At 41.0% G+C, this 21,444-nt stretch overlaps 3 protein-coding genes and 1 long non-coding RNA gene across 4 annotated transcripts; 1 reads left to right on the top strand and 3 right to left on the bottom strand.

The window, feature by feature from the left end:
* Nucleotides 1-2,610: 2,610 nt before the first annotated feature.
* Nucleotides 2,611-5,812, bottom strand: LOC148083841 (uncharacterized). Its single transcript, XM_087787033.1, has 3 exons — nucleotides 4,419-5,812; nucleotides 2,926-3,099; nucleotides 2,611-2,857 (listed from the first exon to the last, which is right to left on the bottom strand). Exons 1-3 carry the CDS (start codon nucleotides 4,505-4,507, stop codon nucleotides 2,776-2,778), a joined length of 345 nt encoding a protein of 114 aa, XP_087643159.1. The 5' UTR covers nucleotides 4,508-5,812; the 3' UTR covers nucleotides 2,611-2,775.
* Nucleotides 5,813-7,004: 1,192 nt separating this feature from the next.
* Nucleotides 7,005-7,640, bottom strand: LOC148083840 (uncharacterized). The gene is made up of 2 exons (XM_087785609.1): nucleotides 7,394-7,640; nucleotides 7,005-7,258 (listed from the first exon to the last, which is right to left on the bottom strand). Exons 1-2 carry the CDS (start codon nucleotides 7,626-7,628, stop codon nucleotides 7,005-7,007), a joined length of 489 nt encoding a protein of 162 aa, XP_087641735.1. The 5' UTR covers nucleotides 7,629-7,640.
* A 231-nt stretch (nucleotides 7,641-7,871) lies between these two features.
* LOC148083839 (uncharacterized) lies at nucleotides 7,872-9,165 on the bottom strand. The gene is made up of 3 exons (XR_015710754.1): nucleotides 9,133-9,165; nucleotides 8,956-9,069; nucleotides 7,872-8,002 (listed from the first exon to the last, which is right to left on the bottom strand). It is a non-coding gene; the product is annotated as an uncharacterized LOC148083839 (long non-coding RNA).
* Nucleotides 9,166-13,041: 3,876 nt separating this feature from the next.
* On the top strand, nucleotides 13,042-21,415 carry c3h12orf56 (chromosome 3 C12orf56 homolog). The gene is made up of 14 exons (XM_087787034.1): nucleotides 13,042-13,294; nucleotides 15,563-15,731; nucleotides 16,025-16,040; nucleotides 17,212-17,410; nucleotides 18,439-18,588; nucleotides 18,657-18,733; nucleotides 18,800-18,944; nucleotides 19,107-19,198; nucleotides 19,321-19,410; nucleotides 19,622-19,709; nucleotides 19,778-19,852; nucleotides 20,357-20,434; nucleotides 21,010-21,191; nucleotides 21,252-21,415. The coding sequence occupies exons 1-14, from the start codon at nucleotides 13,043-13,045 to the stop codon at nucleotides 21,361-21,363; spliced, it is 1,725 nt and encodes a 574-aa protein (XP_087643160.1). The 5' UTR covers nucleotide 13,042; the 3' UTR covers nucleotides 21,364-21,415.
* The last annotated feature ends 29 nt before the right edge of the window (nucleotides 21,416-21,444 follow it).

Genomic DNA, 21,444 nt, shown 5'->3' with positions numbered 1-21,444 from the left:
GGTGCCCTTTAAAAAAACATATTTTTCAGCAACTGGGCTTCATTAAGTAGTCAAACAGATCACACATCACACCTGACATGATTTTGTTCAATAAGATGAAAACGTATTTGATGGTTCAATCCAGTGTTCAGCTTGACTTCAGTGCTGATGTTCAGGAGAAGTGAAGCTCTTTGGTGCTTTAGTTTAATAAATGGACACAGCACTAACATTTGTTGTTGGTTGTTATTTTATTTTTTAGATTTTGGGATCAACCGTCACTTTTTAGTAATGGGAGAATTATTTCTCTGTGTGTGCGAGGAGTTCCAGAGCCATTGTGCCCCCCTGAAAAAATGTAATGCCCCCCCTTAAATGTTTTTCTGCAGCGGGGTCTGCTTCTGATGCAACTGGACTTGAGTAGATTTACATAAACAATTTATGACAAAAGAGCTAAACATTAATAATAATCAATAATTTAATAACAACCTGCCCATACTATGTTATCCCTTAATTACATTTTACCTGTGAAACGTGATCCCACGAGATCCATAAGTGACACAGAAGTCCGGCATCTTCTGACAGTTCCTCGTCTGCTGACAGAGTTAGTAGTACAACCAGTATTTTTTAAATAATTATTTTGATTTTTTAAAATAGTTATTTAGATGTTTTAATTATTTTATATTATTACAATTATTTGCTGAATCCTGGACCGATTTTCAAACTGTTTGGTCCGTTCAAATCGTCATAAATATAGTTATGATACAGGGTGCTTGGATAATATTAATAATAATAATAATTAATAAAAAAGGTTCTTAGATAGATATTTTAAAAATGCTAGTTTTACTTCTAATTTTATGGATGATGTAATGAGCGGAATATACAAACGCGATCTTGTGGGATCTTTAAGGGGTTTTAGTTTAGTACGTTTTGTAAGGTTACAAGACTAAAAGTAGTCTTGTATAAAACTTATACAAGACTTGTAATTAATTGTGGATGTTTTGTGTACTTCTTGTTTTGTGTGATTATTACAGTGGAAGAGGGAGTTCCTCTGTATGGAATCAGGCCCAAAACAGTATCATTGTGTTTTAGTGTCTCTATTGCTATCTTGTATAAGAAAAACAAAAGTGTCCTCTAGTGGTGAAGTGTAAGTAATGTAGGAAAAAGGAAGTTTAATAAACAGGACTTTTGTGCTTTTCTGTGTTTTAAGTGATATTTCGAGTCTTGGTAAAAATAACATCTTCACGTTTATTTGAATTTTTTAGGATTAATTTTGTTAAATATGAGTCAATCCACTTGTAAAATATATGCTCGGACTACAGTGACTCAGATCTTCTTCATTTCTTCAGTTGAATGTCAATTTATGAATTCATGGCTTTTTTTTAAATCCAGCAGAAAAACAACTGGATGAAAATAAAAGTCTTTCAGAACATATTTGTCAAGTTTGGAGCATCTGCCTCTGATACCTGTGTCAACAATAGAGTCAATGATCAACTTTTGCTTCAGTTCAGAGACAAGTGTTTTCTTTGATTGTATTTCAGGTCGTCAGGTTTATGCTTCATGGAGACTGATGCACTTTATTGTCAGAATAAAAGAAGAGAAAGAAGTGACAGAAGTATGAACGCTACACTTCATATTCATGTTGTCACGTGTGTGCATCATCAGAACATCAACCATCAGAAGATCCTGACATGTGCTCGGCTGTACTTGAGGTTCAAATCTTACAGTCGACTGAACAACAAGTGATGAAAGTCCAATCATGGACTCAGTGTCCCAGCAAGCCAGGGAGGGCTGCTCTGTTTGTTGACATCTAGTGGAGATCATCACCAAAGGGAAGTCTTCTGAGACTGGGACCACCTCCAGAGAAGAACCAGGAGAACTGGAACATCCCATAATAATCGTGAGGAGATGACTGTCACATTTGATTGACCCCAGTGTGTCCATATGAAGTCAGCAGCTAAACTAGCATTTAGCTAACATGATGTTTCTTCATGTTGTTGAAACATCTCTGCGTTCATCTCCACCATCATCCAGGTGAGATGCTGCACTGAGATCTTCTCACTCCACTGAGAACGTGATGATCTTCATTTGCACTCTCAAGTCAAAGAGTGAATGAATGAGTGTGAGATGATGAGGAAAGTCAACATTGCTGCTTCTACATCTGCAAGGAGGCTCCTCACCAGCTGCTGCTGGACACCATGTTGGTGACCAGTGTTCTGGGCAGTGACCTGGACTTGATGAAGCTCCATCAGCAGATTCAAGTGTAACATGAAGTCACCAACATCACAACTGCTCCATGAGAAGCTGACAGACTTGAGGAGTTCTCATCCATCAATCAAATCAAACTTACACTTCTCATCTCCAGATGTTGATCTCTGTGGTCTACAGTGATCCAGCCTGGAGGAAGAAACATTGAGAAGATCAGATTCATTTGACTTCAAATGTTTCATGACTTCATGCTGCTAAGTGGACGTTCTTTCATGACTGTGTTGACCACAACAAAGATGGATCTATAAACACTGGCTCCTTGTTCTTCCACTGGAGTCCAGCAGGAGAACATGGAGAAGCTCTGAGAGTTTGATTCATGTGCTCAGTTCAGATGAAGAGTCTGAGCAGCGTCACACACTCACATCTCTGTCTGCTTCTGATCACATGTTCAGTCTGAAGATCTTTGGAGCTCAGTCAGTGAGTTCTGCTGCTCCGTCCATACCTGAGAGTCTCCAGCCTCCAGTCTGGACTCTCCAGTCCAGCAGACAGCAGCTCCAGTCCTGGTCCTCCTGGATGATTGAAGCTCAGGTCCAGCTATCTCAGATAGGACGAGTTAGATGTCAGAGCTGAGGCCAGAGAAGAACAACCTCCCTCTGAGATCTGACAGTTTGACAGACTGTAATGAAGGAGAAACAGTTTCATTAAATCATGAGACCAGAAGAACTGAAGACATGATGTTTTGACCTGAGAGTCTCCAGGTGACAGTCTGGACTCTTCAGTCCAGCAGACAGCAGCTCCACTCCTGGATCCAGCAGGTAGTTGCCACTCAGGTCCAGTTGAGTCAGACTAGAGGACGGAGAGCTGATGACTGAGGACAGAAGTGAACAACTTCTCTCTGACAGCCGACAGTAGATCAGCCTGTGAAAGAGACGAGAGTCGTCAACAAGTGACTTTTTCTCTATTTTGACTTGAAAGACTTGATTTGAGGACACACTGAACTTTTTACATTCATAAGATCATCACATGATTATGTGAATATTTGAAGACTTTTCTATCAATCAGGATCAACTTGATCAAACACATGAAATAATGATGTTTTCATCAGTTCAACACTTTCCTGACTTTGTTTCATTATTTATAAAAGTGTCACATGATACACAGAGACTGTTGTGAGAGGATTGATGTTGTTTTTATACCAGAAACAAACACAAGAGAAGAAAAAGAAGAAAAACTAAAGTCACAATAGAAATAAATGAATAATAGTCATGAGAAAAACAAAGATGTTTGTAGATTATTCTTGAAGGAGGTTGTTTATCAATCAATACATCGATCAACTTGTTTTCATCTGGTGACACCTTTTATTTGTGATTCATGAAAATGTCTCAATTGAAGATTTCTATAAAGTTTTCTTTCTATAAACTTGTTATTTTCTACTTCTAATTATGTTTTCATTCATCAAAGTCTTCAAAGTTTCCCTCCATCATTGTTCAAACATGTGTCGTGTCTTTAAATCTCCAGATTTCAAATGTTTTCTCTGTATTTCCAGGTTTGAATATGGAGGCCTGCGAGGGTCAAATCAAGAGTTTACTGTCACCTTTTCATTGATATTTGGAAATAATCTCCTTCCATATTTCAAGACAATACTTTTGGCAGAGATGGAGACTCGAGTCAGCGACTTGGACTCGACTCACACCTACAGTATCTGACTCGTGACTTAGACTCGTAATTTGTGACTCGAGTTAACTGGGACTTATTAATAGTGACTCGATTCATACTAGTTATTTGTGACTCAAGTCCTTGTGATTTGGGGCTTGAGAGTCGACTCAGATTCTGGATTTGTTACTTGAGACTTGACTCGGACTAGTTATTTGTCACTTCAGTGTTCACTGGGACTAGGAATTTGTGACTTGTGAGTTGATATGAGAATTAACTTTAACTTGTGATTCGAGAGTTGACTCCTACTAGTTACTTGTGACTCAAGCTCTGAAGCTGTAGAAATGATGTTCTGACCTGAGAGTCTCCAGTCCAGCAGACAGCAGCTCCACTCCTGGATCCTTCAGTTTGTAGTTGTGACTCAGGTCCAGTTGAGTCAGACTAGAGGACGGAGAGCTGAGGACTGAGGACAGAAGTGAACAACTTCTCTCTGTCAGTTTACAGTCTCTCAGCCTGAATAAAATGAAACAGGAAATCGAACGTTGATGTTTATATCTTCAGAGATGTTCCAATGATCCACTTACAGAACTTTATTTGCAGCTTGAACCAACGGCAGAAGCCTCTCAAGAACCTCCTCTGAAGCAGAGTATTTCCTCAGGTCAAATACGTCCATATGTTCCTCTGTGGACAGTAGGATGAAGGCCAGGGTGGACCATAGAGCAGGAGACAGTTGATCTGTGGAGAGACGTCCTGATCTCAGGTGCTGTTGGACCTCCTCCACCAGAGAAGTGTCCTTCACTTCATTTAGACAGTGGAACAGATTGATGATTCTCTCTGGAGACACATTCTCACTGATCTTCTTCTTGATGAGTCCTGATTGGTCCAAGAGCTTCTTCCTGTTTGTTTCAATAAACCTGTCAGGAGACTCTGGCTGGTCTGCATAGAAAGACCCAGAAGGAAGTGCAGGAACAAGTCCAGATGTCCATTTGGACTTTCTACAGCTTCATTGATTGTTCTCTGGTAGAATTTTTTGATTGGAAGTTTGTTTCTAAACATTCTTGACAGACTGGATGGTTGTGGTGAATCAAGCAAGTTGACTCCAGACTTGATGAAGTTCTGGTGGACATGAAGAGCAGCCAGAAACTCCTGAAGACTCAGGTGGATGAAACAGAACATCTGGTCCTGGTACAGTCCTCTCTCCTCTCTGAAGATCTGAGTGAACACTCCTGAGTAAAGTGAAGCAGCTGGGATGTCGATGTCACACTCTGTCAGGTCTGATTCATAGAAGACCAAGTTTCCTTTCTTCAGGTGCTCAAAAGCCAGTTTTCCCAGAGACTCCATCATCTTGCTGCTCTCAGGATCCTCTTGACTTTGGACAGAACCATCAGGAAGTAGATGTACATCTCAGTCAGGGTGTTGGGCAGCTGTCCTGTGTCTCCGCTCTTCAACATGTCCTCCAGAACTGTGGCAGTGATCCAGCAGAAGATCGGGATGTGACACATGATGTGGAGGCTTCGGGACTTCTTGATGTGAGAGATGATGGTGCTGGTCTGCTCCTCATTACATGAGCTCTTCCTGAAGTACTCCTCCTTCTGGGGCTCAGTGAACCCTCTGACCTCTGTCACCATGTCCACATACTCAGGAGGGATCTGATTGGCTGCTGCAGGTCGTGTGGTCATCCAGAGACGAGCTGAGGGAAGAAGATTCCCTCTGATGAGGTTTGTCAGGAGGACGTCTACTGAGGTGGACTCTGTAGCTGCTGTCAGGACCCGACTGTTGAGGAAGTCCAGAGGGAGTCGACACTCGTCCAGACCGTCAAGGATGAACAGAACCTGGAATTCTTCAAAGCTGCTGAGATCTTTGGTTTCAGGAAAGAAAAGATGAACAAGTTCCACCAAACTCAACTTCTTCTCTTTCAGCAGGTTCAGCTCTCTGAAGGTGAAAGGAAACATGAAGTGGAAGTTCTGGTGGGCTTTGCCTTCAGTCCAGTTCAGAGTGACCTTCTGTGTCAGGAGGGTCTTCCCAGGCTCCTGATTGGTGGGTCTCTCTCAGGTGAGGCTTTAAACTTGCCAGACTTGATGTCAGGCTGAAGGACATCAAGTCTGACACTATGGTGTGCAGTACAGGAGCACCTCAGGGGACAGTACTGGCCCCTCTCCTCTTCACCATCTACACTTCAGACTTCTGCTACAACTCAGAGCTGAGTCTCGTCCAGAAGTATGCTGACGACACTGCCATTGTTGGATGCATCAGGGACAACAGCGAAGACGAGTACAGGAGTCTGATATGTGACTTTGTGGACTGGAGTGAGAGGAACCACTTGCAGCTGAACACCTCAAAAACCAAGGAGCTGGTCTTGGATTTCGGGAGGTCCAGGACAAAGCCACGTCCAGTGTCCATCAGAGGCGACGAGGTGGAGATAGTGGACAACTATAAGTACCTCGGTGTGTGGATGGACAGTAAACTGGACTGTCCTGCAACACATACCATGTGTATAAGAAGGTTCAGAGTAGACTGTACTTTCTGAGGAGGCTTCGATCATTTAACATCTGCAAGAAGCTCCTCTGCATGTTCTACCAGTCTGTGGTGGCCAGTGTCCTGTTCTATGCTGTGGTGTGTTGGGGTGGAAATGTGTCCAAGAGGAGTGTCAACAGGTTGGACAGGTTGATCAGGAGGGCTGGTTCTGTGGTTGGAATGAAGCTGGACTCACTGGTGACAGTTGCTGAGAGGAGATCATTGAACAAACTACTGTCCATCATGGATGATGACAGTCATCCTCTGAACACTGTCATCAGTGAGCAGAGAAGCAGAATGAGTGCACGAATGCTCCTACCCAGGTGCAAAACAAATAGACTCAGGGACTCATTCATCCCTCGGGCTATTAGATTGTACAATTCTGAGTTCGGGGGCAGGAGTGGAGTGAAAGTATCTGGATGTTCTGTTCCATGTTAGTCTCTGTATCTTTGTCTTTGTTGTTTTTCTTTCCTTGACCTATGTCCTTTGTCTTTGTCTTTAGACTTAGATTGTGTCATCTTGTTCTTCCTCTTTATGTTCTTCTTATCTTATTTTATTTTTTATGTATTATTTTTTATTGTTTATGAAAATTGCTGGCTATTGGTAAAAAACAATTTCCCAAAGGAGACCTCCTGAGGGATCAATAAAGTTTTACCTTACCTTACCTTAAAGAGGTCTTCTTGTCTGATGGTGGTTTCTGGTCTGGTCTGGTTCCTGGTGGCTGCTTCGATCTGTCGGACCTTGTGCTCCTGGTTGACCTGGTCTGTGCCCCCCTCAGTGATGTAGAGCTCCGTGTAGATCTGATTCAGAAGAGAAGAGTTTCCTGCTTCACCGAACCCCTCAGACACAGTGTGGAACTTCTTCTTCAGGCTCCTCTCCAGCCGTCGTTGACACTTTCCTGCAAGACTTCCTGAAGAAGAGAAGTCACATGAGTCACAAGATTCTAGAAGCTAAAGATCAATCTTGTCAGCAGCTGCAAGAATTTCAATCTCAAATGTTCTAATAGATTCAAGACTTCATTTTCAAAAGGTCCAAATCCTCTTACTTCCCCACAGAAGACCAGCAAGGCCCTCCTGCTTCATGCTCCCCTGGAGGTTCAGGATGATCTTCAGGAAAGCTTCTCTGCTGCTCCTCATCTGCTCCTCTTCACACTTCAACTCCTCCTCCTCCTCATCATCCAGGTGTTTCTGCTCACCTGGTCTGAGAAACTTCTTCACTCTCTCCAGTTCCTTCTTCACCAGGGTCATGACCTTGTCCTCCAGCAACTGAAACACAAACATGTGACATGGTCATGTGACCTACAGAGGTCACCAGAGGTATGTCTCAGTCCAAGTCTAACCAGGACCTGTTGAGCAATACTTTCTTCAAGAGTAGGACCAGAGAGTCTGAGTCACATTCAAATCTCATCTTCTCTCTAAAACTAAACAGTCTCAGCCACACCAGACCTTTTACTTCATGTATGAAGCTGACAGGTGGAGTTGTCAAGGATCAGAGCTCCATGAAGCAGCAGAAGCAGCTGACTGGTGAGTTAGCAGCTGTTGTAGTCAGCAGGTGAGGCTAAAGACTTGAACGTATCTGAAGTGTGGAGTCCACATCTGTCTGATGCTGCTGGACACACTGGAGACTGAGAACATCCGAGACCTGCTGATCCTCTCTGTTAAGAACATCAGGCCGTCAATAAGTTCTGTCTACTTCTACAAGGACACCAATGATCTGAGCAAGACTCTGACTCTTCCATGTGCAGACCACCTAAGATAGAATCTTCCACATTCATGGAAAACCAGGTGAAACACAAGTTTGTCTCACACTTCAGTCGTGATTTATTTTTCATGGCTGCAGTTTGTTGCTTCTTCTCTTGTGAGTCGACTTTCCTCCACGACTGTCTGCAGCACTTTTGACGAGTAGTTCATGAAGCTCAATAAAAGAGAAGTTTTGAGCTGCATTGATTCATGAACATCTTCAGTTGAAGTCACCAAGAGTCACTAACTGCTGTTAGAAACACACACAGCTGTGAGTGAAAGAATGATTGTTGAGGATCAACTAACAGTCTTTGACTACTCAAAATTCCCTCAATCATTGAATCAGTGACTCTTAAATCACTTGAAGTATTTTCTCTCACACATCAGTGACCTTCATCTGAGGCGCTCATATGATCCACGTGAATGTTGCATCACAAGAAAAACACTCAAATCAAACTTGACTTTTGATGAATATTTCATCACATTTGTTGTGTGTCAAGTTTCACAAGACTTCAGGTGGAGGAGAAGAAAAGTAGTTGCACTATTTAGAATTCTTCTTCTTGACTCAACAACTGAAGAGATTGTTGGTCGTCACATGATACAAACTTCTTCAACAACAGATGGAATGATCCAGTGAAATGAATTCACTGTATTTGACATCAAGTTGTGGATTTCTTCATGAGTCCAACAGCACCTGTCTGTCCCACAGCAGCTGTTATTGTCTCCATGACTGTTGCTCATGCTAACATGTCAACTGTGATGAAGTGCTGAACTTCTGAGGGCTTCAGTCCAAGTAGAAGGAACCTCAGAGACCTTTGTACAGACCCAACATCACACCAGTGAGTCAAAGAGGGACAGAAAACCTCACCTGTCTTCTGAAGACTCTTGTCCACCTTTGAAATTAAGAGGAGGATCCATAGACCAGTCACTCTTCAGAGAATCACAGTTGAGTTCAGACTCTTCTTGTTTCTTCTGGTAGATCCTGAAAGACACAAAACTCTGATCAACACTACAATCCATTCATGTTGCTCCTCTTATCTCTCACCTCTGATGCTTCTGTTCACCTCTGAAGTCAATTCCTAGTCCCTTAGACGTATCACTCTTCAGAGACACACAGCTGGGAGCAGATCCAGGTCCAGGTCCAGGTCCAGGACCAGCAGATGTACGGAGCTTTGATCTGAAAACACACACAAATTGCAGTGAAAAAATGCTTCCAGTATTTGAAGGTCTGAGGTGTTACGACCTTCTCCTCAACAGTCTATGTTCATCCTCTGTCCCTCTCATCCAGGCCTACAGAGGACTGATCGAGAGCATCCTCACCACAGGCGTAACTGTCTGGTATGGTCACACCACAGTGGCAGAGGAGAGTCATAAAGACTGCTGAGAGGATTATCCGGACAAAACTTCCTACCATGAATGAGGAGCGTTATAGGACAAAAGCAGAGGGAATGATCAGAGTCTTTTCCACACTGATCACCCTCTGCTCAGACACAGACGCTGCAAGAATAACCTAAGGCACAGCAGAGCCTACAGCATCATAACCCACAGGACTCCATTCTTAACAGTTTTCTCCAGACAACAGCCAGACTGACTGCAAATAAAAAACACTGAACACTGCAAAAAAGAACGAGACACTACCTCACCTTAATCACATGCAATATTCTGTGGTGAATGTAAAATAAACATTAAATTGAAATACTGCAAGCACTGCCATTAATTCTTTCCCTCTCCGTCTCTCTTTCACCACCATTTTCCACTGCTTCGATGATGAAACCCAGCTCTACCTTCCATGCAAACCCAACTCGTCACTGGAACTCTCTCTCCCTCTTTACATCTCAGCTCAAAACCACCTGTATTGTGTGATTTTATTGTATTGTGTGATTGTATTGTATTTGTGATTTTATTGTGCAGCGACCTTGAGTCTCCTGAGAGGTGGTTTTAAATAAGATTTATTATTATTATTATTATTTTCTTCTTCCTCTCATGTGTATAGATCAGTGGTGCTCACACTTTTTCGGTTTGCGAACTACTTTTCTAATGATCAAGTTCAAAAGATCTACCTTCATCAAATTTGCTCAACATAAGTAATTACATATTTCACTCAGATGACTTGCACTGAATGAAGTGAATGGACTGATAATCAGTCATGATGGAAGAATGTGTGGAATTAATCATCTTCATATAAATACTGACTTACATAAATAACTAGAGTCAGTCAGTGAGGAGCATATTTCCTCATAAGAAGATACTTTTCCTCTGAGAGTAACTTCCAAAAATGTCCATGAGACCTGGTCTTAAGCTCAGTGTCAGCCTTTGTTAAATCTCATCCTCCACTGCAGACGAGTTCAGACTCGTATGTACTAAGAACTGCATTGATTTCCTACTAAAAATGGTCATTCATTCGAACCCAAATGGTGCACAAAAAATATTCATGTGTAAGAATCTGTGCTTGACACGGATTCAAGTCCTTTTCCTTTGTTCATCAAAATCAACAAAGAATTCAGACGGGTTCATCCCTTTCCATGCCTCCATTTCAATATGTCCATCATGTTTAAATGAAGCACAAGACTTAAATTTCTCCATTTCTGTGTTCATGAAAAAACAAAAACAAATGAAAACCTGAATTCAAACTAACAGTTTATATTTGTTAATTTTAAACATGTCTGATATGAATCACACAAGTGGATTATTTAAAATTTAAAACATCTTCAGATGAAGTTTAACGAGAATAGAAACTGTTAAGCAGTAACTTATCATGATAATCGCTTTGTCTGATCGTCTCTGACGTCATTAGAATGTGTGGCTCACCTGCAACTGTTTCACGTGTTTGGGTTTCAGCGTATTCTTATTATATTAGTGAGATAAAGGTAATTTACAAATAGTCATCATGTGATGTTGTATTAAGTGTGTTTTAAGGATGCGACCACAAAAGGTTGGAACCTGCAGCTTGACTTTGATGGAACTGACGTCATGTTTCTGTGACTCTCGTAGCGATCAAACGCGCATTATCTTGTTCGATATATATATGTATTTTTTTAAACAAGCTTATAATTCTATATCGTTTTCTGAATTGCGTAAAATGACTGTCGCACGTTTTGCTCTTTTTATTCTCAATTCATATGAACTTTGCCATGCGTTCAGTGGAAGAGGCGGGAGCTCTGATTGGCTGCTGTGCATGTCAATCAAATTGTCAACCAATCGGCGCAATAACCATTTGATTGACATGCACAGCAGCGAATCAGAGCTCTCTTTACTATTTTCTTATATCATATTTTATTAAATCGGTAGATCGCGATCGACGCATTGCCCACACCTGCCTTAGTAGATTTTGAGCAGTTTTCAGGATCATTGTCTTATTGAAAGATCCAGCCCGACGCAACTTCAACTTTGTTACTGATTCCTGGACATTGTTCTCCAGAATCTGTTGATATTGAGAGGAATCCATGCACCACTCAACTTTAACAAGATTCCCCTGCACTGGCCACACAGCATGATGGAACCACCACCAAATCTTACTGTAGGCAGCAAATTCTTTTCTTGGAATGCTGTGTTCTTTTTCCGCCATGCATTGAATTGTACAATTTAATAGCCCGAGGAATGAATGAGTCCCTGAGTCTATTTGTTTTGCACCTGGGTAGGAGCATTCGTGCACTCATTCTGCTTCTCTGCTCACTAATGACAGTGTTCAGAGGATGACTGTCATCATCCATGATGGACAGTAGTTTGTCCAGTGATCTCCTCTCAGCAACTGTCACCAGTGAGTCCAGCTTCATTCCAACCACAGAGCCAGCCCTCCTGATCAACCCGTCCAACCTGTTGACACTCCTCTTGGACACATTTCCACCCCAACACACCACAGCATAGAACAGGACACTGGCCACCACAGACTGGTAGAACATGCAGAGGAGCTTCTTGCGGATGTTAAATGATCGAAGCCTCCTCAGAAAGTACAGTCTACTCTGAACCTTCTTATATACATGGTCTGTGTTGCAGGACCAGTTTACTGTCCATCCACACACCGAGGTACTTATAGTTGTCAACTATCTCCACCTCATCGCCTCTGATGGACACTGGACGTGGCTTTGTCCTGGACCTCCCGAAGTCCAAGACCAGCTCCTTGGTCTTTGAGGTGTTCAGCTGCAAGTGGTTCCTCTCACTAACAAACTAACAAACAATTTCCCGAAGGAGACCTCCTGAGGGATCAATAAAGTTTTACCTTACCTTAAGTGTACCTAATTTAAACATTTTAGATGGAAAAAGAAATGCATGTAATAAAATAAATAAAACTCAATGTGTGAGCTAGCTGGTTACATTTCACGTGTTTAACTGGAGATAGATAGATGGATAGATATCTGGTGCATAAATTGACACAGTAGAATATTGACGTGAAATCCTAATTAATAATAATCATTTTATTTATATAGCACTTTTTAAACCGTAGTTACAAAGTGCTATACAAAAAAAGCAAACGACTACAATTAAAAATGTCATAATGCATTAAAACAGCAAAGTAATAAAACAAGATAAAACAACTTCATTCAAGGAAAATATTAAATAAAATGATAAACACTGGAAATAAAGAAGAGTAAAAACCCATTGATGAACCCGGTTAAAGGTTAAAACCGACCAGTCACTGAACTCCTAATAGTGTTATCTTTTAAGTATATTTTTAACTGTGTATTTTTTGTGATTGTTAAAGCGACCCAGGTCTAGAAAGGCGCTCTAGAAATAACCATTACTTACTTAAAGCCGGTTTTTACATTATGACATGCGCTGCTACAGTTTTAACCAATCAACGAAGATCTCAATTCTATAATGACCAATCAGCGTTGGCTCATCCTCACATCCTACCAATCACAGGCCAGGAATTAGGACCGGAGAAAGTGAGCGCGGTGGCTTCACCTGTCAGAGCCTCCTGCCGCGGATGGACGTCGGTGCCGGGCATGACTCCCGCCATGAGCCTCGGCGCGCCCGGAGCGTCTCTCTCGCGCGGCAACATCAAGCTGGAGACCTTCCTGAAGCGCAACACGGAGCGGAACATGTACGAGCGGATCCGAACCTACGAGCCGTGCGTGGTCGTGTCGGACACGGTGAAGAGGGTCTACATGCACGCGGTGCTGAGCGACGAGCACGTTTACCTGACGGAGTTCCCGCCGCGCACGCTCACACCGGCCGTCGGCTACCGGCGCGTGCGTGACATCCAGCTGGTGAGTTTATTATAGTGAGAATTAACAACAATAATGTTGAAGTTAAAAAAATCTATATTTATTTAATTGTTTTTCGTTTTACTGACAAATACACACTGCAAATATAATATATATAGATAAATATAGATATTCACTGAGTTTAATGATGAATATTGACACTTTCATTGCAAATGTAATGAACGAGCAACATGTTTGATTCATGAACTTTCAGACGCAGTTACTTTTTTAGTAGTGGATATTCACAGTGAGTTTCATGTGATCATTTCAAGTATTTTAATGTGACCATGGTAAAAAAAAAATACAATACCAGGAGAACCATAATTCCTAAACAAACGCAGAATTAAATACAGAAAAAACAAACAAATTTATAAAAGTTCCATTTGAACGTCTTTTCATTTATATTTCCTCCATTATTTATTTATTCCTCCGTTAATATTTCCACTTTCACTTATCTCTATTTATTTCAAGATTATCTCTGATATTATCGTCAGGTAATATTGGGGAAACATAAAAAAAAAGAAGGTTAATTTACAGTTTTCATGTGTATATCTATGCGTTCAATATTTAGACTATTTCACAAACGTAATAATTGGTGAAATAATTTAAAATAGTCGTGACAGAACGAGTGACAGACATTAAGGTTTTCGGTAATAAACCCATTACAACACTGCGGGTACCTAAAATAATCGTGTCGCTACATTACTGTGTAGTTATGAACGCTTCCTAAACTATTAGCTGGTTATGTCAGAGGTCACAGGTTTAAATGACATAATCTTGTCTGCTTTGGAGCCTCAGCCGAACCGGGTTAGCCCCGGTTTTGATGCAGCAGGGTTTAAAATAGCAGGGTTAAGACGCTCAGTACACTTGCATCATGTTGAGTCAGAGGAAGTGTTGGTGATTCTCAGAGGTTTAGTCCCACAATTAAGAACGGTAGTCAAGATTTACAAGTGCAGAGTAAGAGGAAATGAAATCATTTACAATGAGGTCCCTCCAAAAACACATGTTTTTAAATAGTATTTAGTCTGAGTGAAGAGAAAAGTTTTTCGGGCTGTGGGTTTTCACTACATTGACTATTCAACAGTCTCATCAGATCAGTAGGATTTATTGCGTGAAGTCGGTGTAAAAGTGTTTACATTTACTCATCAATTAATCAAAGCACAACATAAAGCGCCTTTCTAGACCAGAGTCCCAAAGCGCTTTAACAATCAAAAACAATACATAGTTAAAATATATACTTAAAAGTTCAAGACCCATAAGACAAACACAGAAAATCAAGGAAAAGTTTGCACAAATAAAAACGTCTTGAGATGTTTCTTGAAGGAGTCAGTAGATCCATCAAACACAGAAGAAGATCGTTCCAAAGCTTAGGAGCAACAGCTTGGAAGGATTTCTCTCCTCTGGTCCTGAACCGTGTTCAGGAACCATCAGTAGATTCTGATCCACAGACCTCAGAGCCCGAGCTCGGGTGTAAGTCTGGATCAGATCAATGATGTAAGGAGGAGTCTGACCATGAATAGATCTGAAAGTAAGAACCAGAATTTTAAAGTTGATCCTGAAAGAAACTGGCAGCCAGTGAAGAGTTTTAAGGATCGGAGAAATGTGAGTTCTTCTACTAGAGCAGGTCAGAATTCTTGCTGCTGAGTTTTGTATTAACTGCAGGCGAGACAGATCCTTCTGGTTTAGTCACGAAAAATAAACTGTTACAATAGTCTAAACGAGAAGACACAAACACATGCATTATAAGCTCCAGATCATGTTGTAACATCATTTTCCTAAGTTTAGAGATTTCTCTGTATATAAATGTATATACAACCCCCCACTACTGGTGACATTGTGGTACAGCGTACTGGTAACCATCCTGACTTGGAGGCCCGGTGAACCCCAAATGGATAAACACCAGAGATATTAGAGAGTACAGGTGAGGGAAACATAATTTTAATAATGGTTGAGGAAAATCTAAAAAATGACTCAGATATTCAGTCATAAAAGTTTAGTCATAAAAGCACTGTAAAACTGTTGAATTTCAAAAAACACTTAAGGAGCACAGGTATGTAAAATCCAGATGTAGTCTGAAGTTTATGTTAAATGTAAATAAATGCATATATAAAGAGAGGTCTTCTCTAGCCTGTTCAACATATAAGAGCCATAATAGCTAAAACATGCTTCTCTATACTGGAACTATAAAAAGGCGAGTCCAGATTTTAGCTTCTTAAGCTTCTTCTTAACCTGTACGTCAGCATCTCATCAGGACTGTCTGCTCCGTCACAGGTCAACGACTTTCCAGAATTCCTAAGCGGGAAGCACAGGGAACGCTGCCAGCACATACGCATCACGTATGTCAGAGAGACTCTTGAGAAGAGCTGGCAGCACAGAGACATGCGGAGGGACAGACTTCCTCTTCCTGCTCTCAGAGTCACGACAGTGCATGGAGTAGACGGTAAAGAAATCAAACTTCGCCATAGAAATGAACAAGATAGACAAGTGGAGAAAGTCCCATAATCTTCTTGACAGAACTAAGATTAAATAAAGTCTAAATTAACTAGTAAAATATATTTGATTTTCATCATAATTTCTCGTTAAAACCCAGAGTGTCATGTAAGAAACAATAGTTTTATTGTGAGTAAAATAAAAAATGTCTATGTTTAACCGTTTTGATATATTTATTATCTTAGAATAGTGTTAACCTGGTTAACTTGTAACTCAACCCATGTCTGTCTTTTTTTTTCACAGGATATCCTGCACCCAGGTGAGCACACTCACACACTCACAACACCACTGCACACACACCTGGGGTCTGTCAGGTGACGTCCTTAGATGAAAGGCGACACTTGCTTCTGCTCTTACTTTCAACTAAACACAAGACAAAGTACTGCACTTGCACTTCAGCTTCTTCAAGTGATGAGAGACCTGTTGGAAATGATCTCATGATCGTTTTCCTGTTTGTTATTTTTCCACATCAGGCTTCAAGTTCATGGTCATTAAGTGAGAATATTGCTAAGATGTATTTACATTACATAATTATTAAATTATTTTAAATATTTATAATGAAGCCATTTTTGAAATCATATTTATATTCATTTGAAACATGTAATTATTAGTATCTTTCTTCTCAAATACCAGTTTTATACCTATTAATTAATTGATGTGTTTTAAAGTTACCTTGTCTTTTAAACAACATAAACGTGTTTCTCAAGACACTTATTTTATTAACCCTTATGTTATGTCAGGGTCAAGGTGAACCATGGTACTGAAGTGGTGGAGGTCGTTCACCTTGACCCTGACATAACACAAGGGTAAAACACTCATCTTACCTTTTATACAGCATTTTTTCACATTTCTTTAATGAAATCATTATTGAAGAAATATATATTTTAAACATCGTCTGCTGAAAGAATGATTTTTATTCCTTCATTTCCTGTTTCCTCTTTGTCGTTCAGTGAATTCTGCTTTATTCCAGTTGTTGTTGTGCGTCTTACTGTCGTCAGCACTGTAACACTAAAATCAGGCTGTCATGGAAACAGACAAACTGTCGGGCCGTAAAATCTTAACGGCGCTTTTCCGACGATGTAGGAGCTCGCAAAAAGAACATGCCTGCATCTATGGAGACGAGCAGTGAAAGAGTTAAGAAGTCGAGGTATCTGCCCGGTCTCTTGTCTCCAGTATCTCATGACTTATTTACTGCCGAGGCAAGTTTCACCTCAACTCCTGCGGCGTCTTGTTTTTTTTAATACATCCAGTCTGATGAACCCGACACTAGAGTTGACTTATTAATGAGGAATTTAATTTAATATATGACGTGACAGGAAGAACTGTCAATCAGAAAAAAATGAATGCTGGATCTCAGTTACAGTTACAGTTGCAGTATCTTACAATATTTTCTTAGTTAAATAAACCTCAAATTCTGTCTCGGTCATCAGGAACTTCTTTGATAGCTCTACAGTCGAGGTCCAGATGTTGAAGACCAAGCGCTCGGCTTCTTGCCCAAACCGTGAAGCCATGGGTCTCCCGAGGGTTCCTCATCCTCCGAGCTACCCTCGCTCTGTCACGCCCTCACCTTCCTCCAGTGCTCCCCCGTCTCCCTCGGACCACAGACTGAGGCCCTCGGATCCCAACCAGGTACTGAAGTTAATTTATGTCAGAAACATGAACTTCCTCATCATTATTTGTTTGGCTGTGATATAAGAGGATGTTTGTGAAATGTAACATATATTAACAGAAACATCATTCTAACAATAGACAGAACTAATGACACATCATCTATGTCAGAATTCCAATTATAAAGCATTTGATCTTTGCATTTAGTTGTGTTTAATTTCTAGTTTTTTTCCATTATACGGTAATACAACCTCTTTTAATGCATTTTATTAAAGCATTAATGAAGTCGAGTTAATTGGAAGTCATGTTTCTAATCTGTCAGTAAATGTCCTTATTATGACCAAATTAGTCACATTCTACCGGGTCCGTGGCTTGGTTCCAGTCTGGAAGGTTTTTTACTTGGTTGAGAAAAACAACTTAACATGAGCCTCTGACCCTTCATGCTTCAAAACGCTCGTCTCTTGTGTCATAAACTACTCCAGAATAAATATTTAGCAAAAAATATATGAAATAAAAAGTTGATTTGAGAGCTTGTTTGTAAAGTATTAAAGGTTTTTCAATCCATTCTAATTTCTGCTTTGTTGGTACTAGTTACACATATGGATCACACTAATGATCACGATCAACATCTAAACATATTATAAACATATAAACATATCGTAAACATATAAACATAAAGGTCAAATGACAAGTTAACGATGAGACGACATAGAAAAAGACAATATTGTTATCATTTATAAATAAATAAAACAACATAAAGTGAAGTATGAATTAAATATTCTTCTCTTTTTCTTTTTAATCTAAAATCATACTGATCAGATCCTGAGAACTGTTTGATTAAAGTCGGAAATCTTTTTATTCCATTTTATAATGTGGTTGATGTTCTGTTGTCGTTGAAAAATCTATGATTATATGTATAAGACATAAAACACCATACATAAATAAAACCAAGATATAAAAACATGTAATTATACTGAAAATATAGTGACCTCAAAAGGGTTCAGTGTCAACATGTGCCTTCAAACCTCTCGTGGTTGTTTCTGGTGCAGCGGAAAGTGGGTTCAGTACTGACCCGCTTGTTGAGGCGAGATCGAGTGAACGGCGGCGAGGAGAAGGAGGCGGAGCTCCACCTTTACACCGTCTCGCCCGGGTCCAGACTCTACCTGCACCTGCACAGCGCCTGGAACAGTTACATCATTGTGAGAGTTTTGACTCAATAGCTGTGATCCACTTCTACACATCAACCATCTCCTGTGTTTGTATCCAGAGATCCACTCTGACTCTGGACCCTCTGTACAGACAGAGGAGCCGCCCGTCATCTCACGCCACTCTCGGCGCCATCAGGTGACAGAACTGAGTAACGACAGGTGTGATTTGTAAGAGAGGTTTTTAAAACTAAAGTGTGTGTAGTTGGGAGGAGACGACTCGCCTCTTCAACCAGCTGAGCTCGGAGCTGCTGCAGGCGGGAAACCAGGTGGAGAGTTTGTATCTTCTGCTGCAGGAGCTGAAGACAGCCGCTCACAGAGACGTCCTGCTGAGACGACTCTTTTGGAGGGTGAGACGTCGCTGTCTGTGTGATGGCACTTTATCTGGAACTAAAATAAACTTTGAATGAGTCGAGTTGAGGCTTAAAAATAAACGGACATGACATTTCATAGAAATAAAAGTAGTGAACTAGTAAAATGCACTCACAAGTCTCTGTGGTGTGTGTGTCCAGAGTGGTGAGGTGTGTGTGTTCCTGGTTCAGTCTCTGGAGGAGTCTCTGCTCAGCTGTCGGCACGTTGGTGTTTACACAGCAGATCAACTTCTGTACGTGTTCGTCAGAACAGAACAGTAGACCGTAGTTGACAGTATTAGTCAATATTTTTTTTAAATTCATTATTAGTTCGAGTTCCAGATGCTTCATCGAGATCTTTCTCTTCCGTCTTCAGACTGGGAACTCTGATCGTGCAGACGCTCGCCGTCATGTTTCGAGACACAGACTTCGAGCCGGCACGACTCGGCCTTCTTTCTGCGGACAGGTGATCACGACCCTCAGATGGATGTTAAAAATGTGATTCTGACCAGGGTATAACTGAGCTGAAGGATTTAAAGAAGGGAAACAACATGATCATCTACTTAACTTAATTGCTGGAATAAAAAGAGGGAAAAAAAATCAATTCTCCAGGCTTCACTGTAACACGGTGTATTTTATACCACATGTTGACAACACACGTCTTCTCTGCTGGACAGAGGAGCTCTGGCCTCCAGGATGCTGCTGGCCTTCATTTGTGATCCGGACCTTCAGATCAAGAAACAGGCAGAAATCCCAGAGCGCCAGGTGAAGTTCGTTACCCCCGGCTTCGTCTCACCATCACGTCCGATAACTTAACTCGTCTGCTCCGCCAGCTTCAGGACCTGCTGGCCGAGTATCTGGACGCTTCCTGCTCGCTCCTGTTTGAACTGCTGCTGCTAGGAAATGAGGTGAGTGAAGAAAGATGGACGTTCACCTTCAGCACAGTTGCTCGTGATCAATCTAGGTTGTGTTACAGCTTCAGCATTTCTCTGGAACAAGCAAAGATTGATCCTAAGCTGTGGCTTAAACGCATTAGTTCAGCTCAGCGCTGCACAAACGGGGGAGGAAGTGAAGCCAGGAACATAATAAAAAGTCTTTGTTTACAAAGTGATCCCATTTCAGTTTAATCATCAGTGGGGTACCACATCTTCAAGCTGTATTTGTTATATTATTTTTAGTGTTTTATGCTGTATATATTTTTTGTTCATTCCGCTGATTAACAGAAAACATCAAAGGACCATTTGATGAAGATTAGGTTTAAATAATTGGCAACATCTCAACACATCGTGGGGAGAGATTGGGACCATGTTTTATCAGAACATCTTAAGACTGTTTATGCAAAATACTGATCATTTGCTTGTGTTCATCTCATCTGATTTGGATGTTATTTTACCAACACTGTTGTCTTCCAGGCCAGCAAGTGTTCCTCAGTGGAGAACTTCTTGTCTGTCGGCTGGATCCTCAAAGTTCTACTGCAGGACCCTCATCTGGTGAAACCTCTTCTTTAGATCTGTGTAGCTGCTCTATATTGAGTCATCATTCCAACTAAGAGACTCTTTTCTTCATCATGAAGTGACATATTAACAAACAAATCAGAGTCATTTTTGCAGGAATATCAACTAAAAGACTTGCAGGATAAAGATACATATTGTTGGAATGTAATCTCAACTTTACATTTCATGAACATTTGAAACATTGGAATTTAGTTAGTAATTTTTATTAAGGATGGTAGTTTGAAGATAACTGACCACAAACAATCTACAAACTAAACTATATGCACAAGTAACTTGTGTTCAAAAGATAAATCTATAGAAATGTTCGGACAAATCAGGATGCTCTGTGTTCAAGTCTGGCCCTCCAGTGTTTTATTCTTTATCTTTTTCCTGTTAAAGCGTATTTATGTTTAGTTACATCAGGATCTTCAGTCATAAAAATAGTTAATTTTCCGAGTCACAGTCAAATCATTAAGACCTTAAATACACAAGAATAAGTAGCATTGTTTATCGATCCAGATTGTTGTTGTTGTTCCACATTCTTGTTGTAAAAGTGTTGTGTTTCTCCACAGTTGCCGTACATCAGTTACCAGGCCCAGCAGGTGGTCCTGGTTCTGTCAGATCTGCACGAGTCGCCGCTGAGTCCACTTCAGTCTGTGCTTCTGTTTCAACGCTGTCGCCTCCTGCTGGCCTGCCTGCAACATGACACCCAGCTGGCCCAGCACCTTCAGAACCACTTCAGGGAGGAGTTCAGGTGCAGGAACACATAGAGCTCAGATGTATGGCTCAGAGGATTGAACGGTTTCTACCACAGGTATGCGGTGAAGCCCTCGTGTGTGGAGGAGAAGCTGCCCCCCCACCTGCCAATCTGCCGACCCATGGTGCATCTGGTCGAGCAGATCCTGACCCTTATCTTGCGCCGATAACCTTAACCCTGCTGGAAGAGCCACGTGTTCTTCTCTGACTAGAACAGATCTCTTTCTGAACTTTGCACTTTAAGAAACCAC

The sequence above is a fragment of the Callionymus lyra genome, chromosome 3 (assembly GCF_982586985.1).
Source record: "Callionymus lyra chromosome 3, fCalLyr1.hap1.1, whole genome shotgun sequence".
NCBI lineage: Eukaryota > Metazoa > Chordata > Actinopteri > Syngnathiformes > Callionymidae > Callionymus > Callionymus lyra.
This window is presented reverse-complemented; position numbering and strand designations above follow the sequence as displayed.